Source organism: Pyrus communis, chromosome 15 (assembly GCF_041283825.1).
Source record: "Pyrus communis isolate YQ-2024b chromosome 15, ASM4128382v1, whole genome shotgun sequence".
Taxonomy (NCBI): domain Eukaryota; kingdom Viridiplantae; phylum Streptophyta; class Magnoliopsida; order Rosales; family Rosaceae; genus Pyrus; species Pyrus communis.
The window spans coordinates 37,454,799-37,461,767 of NC_142579.1; the positions used below are offsets into that span (position 1 = coordinate 37,454,799).

Here is a 6,969-nt window from a genome sequence, read left to right on the forward strand (position 1 = left end):
AAAAAAAAATATTTAGCCACAAAGAAAATTTATCTTATCATCGGTTGTGTGTATATATATATATAAAATACAATAATAAAGATAAAACATATAATTATATACAACCGAGACACTTCGTAATCTCTCCTCATAAGATAAGGCATACAAGAATAGTCCTCCAATAGTTTCGTTGGATATGGCCGGCCGATATTGGAAGAGTGAAGTCTCAAAAACATGATGACAAGAGTACATGCTCTGAATTACTTGAGCAACAAGTTCTTTAAGAATTAGTAATTTGGAAACTATTTTGGCATTTACATCATTTTCTCAAATTTCCCAGCAACCAAACAGAAAATTTTGGTATTCGATTGAGTGAATTGGGTTCATGTGCTCGTCTCCTTATGGTGAAGAACCCTAATGGAGCCAAATTCTGTTTGAACGAAAAATCAAACAAAAAAATGAAAGTGGTAGGAAGCAACATTCAAACAAACAAAACAATCAGAACGAAAATCCAGTTTAAGGAAGATGCAAGGAAGCTCCACCAATACGGTAATCGTACTGTGGCATGGAATGGCTTCTGGGAACAGTGCTTTCGTGGGATTGGCTTTTTCTAGCTCTTCTACCAGATTACCAGGCTTCCAACCCTAGCCATTCAAAGAGATCCAACGGTTAATATCGACAATTATTGTGAGATTTGAACACTTCTGTATTGAGATGGGAAACCCAAAAAAAGCACTTTATCATACAACAGCGGAAATGCATAACAAAACTGAAAGAAGCTCTTTCGAGAATTAATTTATGCCAAGAGAAAAAGGGTCTAGCTCTCATTAGTTTACGAAAGTTTGTTTTTACTAACTGCGAGACCTAAGATCAAATGATATGGCAGGAAATCATGCCAAAGTGTCTCGAAAGAGGCACGGTGGTACCATTTGAATTTGGAGCTACTTCTACCCTAAGTTACAACCGGTATTGGTTTGAGTGCTCAGTATTATTTCTCAATGGGCAATCCAACCTTTAGAGTGAGATCATTGTCACCAGAAGTGACTGTTGTTACCGGCTGAAGAATTTTACCGTTTGCTGATGAAAGAGGAGATTTCACAATGCCGTTGCTGTAGGCCTCTTTCTGGTACCTTGGTTCAGTGGTAGGTTTTGCTGTTCCAACCTGTACGGATTCTTTCTGGCTTACCCTCTCCCTTTTGGCTTGGGGAGAACACATTGTTTCTGCAAAGTCAAAGACAAACGACTCACTCTTGTTAGGCTTGCTGGATGCATGAATGAAGAACAAAGTCAATCAACAGTCACAAAATAGAACTTTTTACCGTCCCCAGGTTTCCTTTTTAACCCTGTCCTAAAGCTTTAATAGAGACAACAAGATTCCTGTCAATAAGTTTTGGTATTGGGCCACTATAACATTTCAACTTGCAAATTTCGGGACTTAGATGCAAAGAAATCTTCCAAGGACTAAAACAAGATGTTGATGTGGGGAATTCAACACCCCGAAAACCATCTATATCCACCCCAAAAACCATCTATATCCATGACTAAAAATGCACATTCATTCTAGAAAGTCTGCTAGTTACAGTAAAAGAAGACATGATCGGCCAAGTTTCCACAAAGCTCTGAACCGGTAGAAAAATATAGGAGCGAAGCCAAACTGATCTCTTCCTTGTAGGGTGTTCTCATAGTATTAAGTTCTCAAAAATATTCACAAAGCACATGGGTATTTGTTTTTCGACAATCATAAGTTTAGAATTGTAACTTGGAGAAGCTCACCTTTTATGCTCCCCCGCGTAATAAGATGGTTAAGGCAATCTCTGAACCCTGTCAGAACAAGCCTTTCCTGTTCCACGTAAACCTCTGTGAAACCTATATCCTGAGTTGACTTCTGAGGCATGCTTGGATTATCGGTTCCAGCACCATTTGGCAATCCAGCTTCCATAAACATCTTATCTTGTTCATCACACATCAGGGCAAGAGTTCCAGGTGACATTGGCCTACTATCTTGCACATCACCTCCATTCGATCCAGAAAATCTACTCGCGTTTCTATCTGCTTGATTCACTCCTATATGGTCATCATGCTGCTTATCATGTTCCATTTTATGTTTATTCCCCTCTTGAGTGGATGAAGTGGCATTAGTCTTATCAATTGTCTCTCTTAGCCTATTTCCTGGACAGATTAAATTAGCAAATTCAAAACCAAATCACATATTTTAAAGACCATATGTAGAATATCTAGCATTCACTGTAGCAACTGAAAGGTGGGAGAAAGAGAGGCAGGAAGTTTTCCTCCCCAAGGAAATCAAAAATTCAGAAATCTATTGATTAGTCTGAAATAAACAGAAGCCCGGGTGAAAATGGCACAATGAAAATACAAGAGAAAAACATATACTCGATTTTGGTCAATAACCATGAGCTCCTTTTTCTTGGGCCCTTTAGAAACAGCCTCTTGTTCATTTACTTTTAAAACTATGATAAGGCAGTTTTAGTTGGAAAGCAAGTTTTCCAAAACCAAACTGAATAGAATTGTCTTTCCAAAAACAACAGAGTTCCATGCCTTGGAATAATAGCCTTTCAGTCAACTGATTACCTAAAAATTTGTCATCTTGGGAGAGCCCATTAGGACAGTAGGGTTCTAGCAGTGTCCTCAAAATATTTTAAACAAAGAATAAAAAAGAGCTCTAAAAACTCAAAAGTGAAATGAGATGCACATGCATTGCCAAGAGAATAAAGGAATCTAATTGACTTGTGTATATAACCAAAACCTGCAAGTGCCTTTGCAGCTGCTCCTGCAACTACAACCAAACGTGAGCACAGATCCTTTACATTTTTTGGTTGGATGATGTCCGCCAATGGAGATCTTCAGTCACGAAACGTGATGATTAGTATATTTTGAAAGAAAATAAAGCAAACTTTTCAATTAACAATGTTGAGAAAAGTAACACACCTGTATGTAGTTGTTTTTGAAGGTCTTGATACTGCTGCATTAGCAGCGTGAAAGATAGGAACAGACAACTGAGAAGAAGAGGTCATAGGAGGTCTTAGATGATTTTCCTGATAAAATTCAATTAAAAAATAAGGTTAACACGAAGCCTGTTAGCTTAAGAAATAGATGGAATGAAAATGGAAGCAAGAATAATGAACTGAATCCGAATTTAATCTGGAAGGGATTGCCATATTCCACAAGCATTTTTGTAGAATAATGATCATTAGCTTAGCCTGAGCTAAAAAAAATGTGAACAATGATCTTAGCTTTCATGAGCTAAGGTCAAGCAAGTATTAATAATTGCAATACTGGACTTTTTGAAGCCTGACAAGAACAACTTATCAAAATATTCAACGCCAAACACACAACTACCCAAAACTTAATAAAGATGTATTCAAGTACTTGAAGAAAAATTGTACCTGTTGAGATTGTGCAATCGGATGAGTGGATTGATTTCCAGTGGTAAAATAAAGTTCGTAGCCTTTTCTTTTTCTGGACACAAGAGGGGTCCCGTAACCAGAGGTTCCAATGGCCCCACTAATGGCTGCATTGGCCTGTTGCATGTAGGCCACAGTATTGTGGCCTTCATGATAGAGAGCTCTTCTCTCTTCGCTTCCTTCAAAGTTCTTGCAGTCCATGCATTTACAATTTTCGGAGCATAGAATATTGGCTTGGAAGCACTCACAATACTTCTTGAGGCAGCCTGATTTCTTACAGTGGCATCCTTTGTTGTGCCTTCCAGCTGCTTGAATTTCCCCAGCATCTTCCTGAATTTGTTATAAGAAACTATTAATGCACACTGAGCTGAATTACCAAATGCAATAAAATTGACTCAAGAACATCAATAACTAGACTAAACATTAAGAGTGTACTATGCTTGCACCTCCTTGTTTTCTCACCATCATATGAACTTCGTAAAAGTCAATCCAAGGGCACAGATGAAGCTACAAATGAGTCAGATTACATACCCTACCATCACGAGATTCTTGTGGGCTGCTAGCAATCTTTGGTTGGAAGGCATTTGGATTACGCTCTAAAATTGCTCCACGTGCGTCCTGCCTAGCAGCTTCATTGTCCACATTATTGTGACAATTCGAGCAGTTACAACCTTCACAATAAATTCCAGCTGTAAAGCACTCACAGTACCTACAAGATTGTCAAGTTCTGAGTTTAGGTACTAAAGAATGGGGATAATTTGAAACATATAAAGTACTAGAAAATAAAGGTGACATCATTTTGTATTCGATAGTAACTTAAAGTGGATTTATCAACTCAACCATTAATTCCACAAATTATCTCGTTCCAATATGCATATGGAACGAAAAGACCATATTGAGGGATAGAGGTTTCCCAATATAAATCTACAGAGAATTCACATTCAAGCTTGCAGCTTTATGTAAGCAAATTGAAGCATGATTGAGAATATCTGTTTGTTTACATGTTAATGGACCACGAGCTGCGTTTCCACCATAAAGCATTTTGACATTTTCACTTGGAAAAACATGTACTCTACATGAAAGGGTTAAACCGAATATCAAGGTTTCAGTGTATAGCAGAATTCACAAGATATGCAAAAGGTGAGATGAAGAGCCCAGGACCAAAATGCAAATATCTATAACATCTCCCCCACTCTCCAGATGTGAGGTGAAGAGATCATCCACAAAGGGTTTTTTGGCATCCAAGTTTCAAATTAACAAGATACCGAAAACAAATACAAATCGCAAATGGAGCAATCTAATGCTAAAAGTTATGAAGAGGAGGAGATGTCCTTACAACTTCAGGCACCGAGAGTTTTTACAGTTGCACTGCTTCTGCTTCTTTGGAGTACAATCTTTTCCATCACCACGTTGGCGTGATAAAGGAGATTCTTGTTTGCTGAAGAGAAACACATGCACACAAAGGTCAAGAGAAGTATAATACAACAAATCTCACAATCAGGGAGCTTTAAACATAACTTAATTAGAGAGAAACAAAAGAAATGAACAATAATTAACAGTAAACGATATAAAACCGAAGTAGAATATCGAAGAGAATGTCAAAAGCAGAGCTTCCACCTCTCTATGATTAAGATAGTAGGAAATTCTTGTACTTTCAGATAAGTTATTAAACAACATTACCAATATCAATAATATATCTGAAAATCTTAACACAATTTCTCATAAATGTACAATGTAAACTCCCTTAGCAACCACATTTACCATTCAAGCATAAAATTACCAATTTTGCACTATTTTTCTACCACAAGATCATATTGGCATTACATCAAAGCCTATCTCAACATTTCCAATATTCACTACCAAATTCAACCAAATAAACTTCAAATTCAAACAAATAAGTCCAAATATGATCAAAATTCATGAAATTTACCTCACTTGCGAAAGCTTGTGCACCGGGTGCGGAATCCGAACGTTTGCAGGCGGCGCGGGACTCGGCCGAGCCTGAAACTGCGGAATCGCCGGCGGCGGCGTTAACTGCTTCGGGGAATGGACCGCCGCCGGCTGCGGCGACTGTAAATGCAAATGCAACTGTGGTTTTGCCGGTGAGATTTGTGGCTGCTGCTGCGCCACTGACGGTGTCTGTAGCTGTAGCTGTACGTCCGGCACCGCCGCACTCGCCGACGCTCGACACAGCGTCGTGAAATCCAATTGCCTCGCCAATTTCTTGGGCGCGACTTCGGAGACCGTTTCGCTCTGCTCCATTAATCTCCAATAAATTCAAACGCCAACATGCACAATTAGCCTCCCAAATTCGCATTTAATTTCCAAAACACAAATGCTCAAAACCCTTCGAGAAATAATTCCACCGCGCACGCCATCCGTAACGTAGAAACGGTGTCGTTTCGGAGCTCAATCGTCACCGGAGACCGTCGCGGACCGACGGCGGCGATTAGGCGGCGATTTCCACTACCGAAAAAGCAGCCATAAAATTTTGAAAAAAAAAAGGTTTGAAATTTCTGAAGGAGCTCGATTTTGAGCTGCTGAAAATCTCGAACCGGATCAGAGAATTACAGAGACTGAAGAGAATCGGAAGAGAATCGGAAGAATTGGGGTAGATAGAGCAGCTCTCAAACTTTTGGTCTTTTTCACTTTCACTCCCTCTCGATGTTTTTTGAAATTGAATTTCCTAAATAATGGAGGGCTGGATGAGAGCGATGGCTGATCTGACGGTGTGGATTGAAATCTAGGTTGGACAATCAAGAGTGGGTGGGACCGTGGGAGAGTGAGGACTGGTGGCCAGCCGTTGGATCTGGAGGAGCTTTAGGTTTTATTCTGTGAGATCGACGCGAGTGGAATTTGGCGCTAATTAGAGTCCGGAAAGCGTAGCGTCGGAGGTCAGTGGGAGGGAACACGTGTACGGGTGATGATGACTCTTGCTAGACCTAGGGGTACAATGGACGGTCAGAATTTGAAAACATAAAGACAAGAAAGGTACGCGTTTAATTTTTTGAATTAGGAATTTTGTATTTCCCGGCGGCTATAAGAGGAACGCTGTGTTGCAACGTTAGATTTTTTCTTTCACGAAATTATATATTTTTTAACAAACTAATGAAAAAAATTTGAAAATTTTAAGTTTTAACGATAAGGGTAAAGCGAATAGTACTATGATTGATTTTTTAGTATTAAAATATTGTAAAACTTTGAGTTTTAACAATAATGACAAAATAAAAGGTAAAATGAATATTATCAAGATTGACTTTTTAGTGTAAAAATGTGGTTTTTCGTTAAAGTGAACAGTATTGGGAGCTTTTCGTTAAAGTTCCCTATTTTTTTGTATAAATGATATTTATAGGACACATCACCTTTTTCATATTTCAAATTTGACAGCAAGACTCATATGCAAATCCAAATAGAATTGACATATCGGTTGGAGTTTCTTTCTACCTTCAAATTTGATTGTGTAATATTCCAATTAGGATTATCCCTTGGAGATGGTCTAAGGAGACTCTCAAAAGTAAAAGTCTTAGTAAACTCTCTATTATCTACTGTTTTTATAATATTAATATGA

At 38.5% G+C, this 6,969-nt stretch overlaps 1 protein-coding gene across 8 annotated transcripts; it reads right to left on the bottom strand.

Moving 5' to 3' along the window:
- Window positions 1-239: 239 nt before the first annotated feature.
- On the bottom strand, window positions 240-6,070 carry LOC137709571 (protein tesmin/TSO1-like CXC 5). 8 transcript variants are annotated; one of them, XR_015957075.1, is made up of 10 exons: window positions 5,332-6,069; window positions 4,738-4,839; window positions 3,933-4,110; window positions 3,384-3,731; window positions 2,926-3,032; window positions 2,744-2,838; window positions 1,753-2,148; window positions 1,051-1,200; window positions 539-623; window positions 240-409 (listed from the first exon to the last, which is right to left on the bottom strand). XR_015957075.1 is itself a non-coding variant. In XM_088686530.1 (10 exons), exons 1-10 carry the CDS (start codon window positions 5,661-5,663, stop codon window positions 299-301), a joined length of 1,941 nt encoding a protein of 646 aa, XP_088542656.1. In that variant the 5' UTR covers window positions 5,664-6,070; the 3' UTR covers window positions 240-298. The 8 variants fall into 8 exon arrangements, 6 of the variants coding, with proteins under 6 accessions (XP_088542656.1, XP_088542657.1, XP_088542655.1 ...); XR_015957074.1 differs by having other exon boundaries at window positions 522-623; XM_088686530.1 differs by having other exon boundaries at window positions 522-623; window positions 992-1,200; window positions 2,926-2,993; window positions 5,332-6,070.
- Window positions 6,071-6,969: the final 899 nt, after the last annotated feature.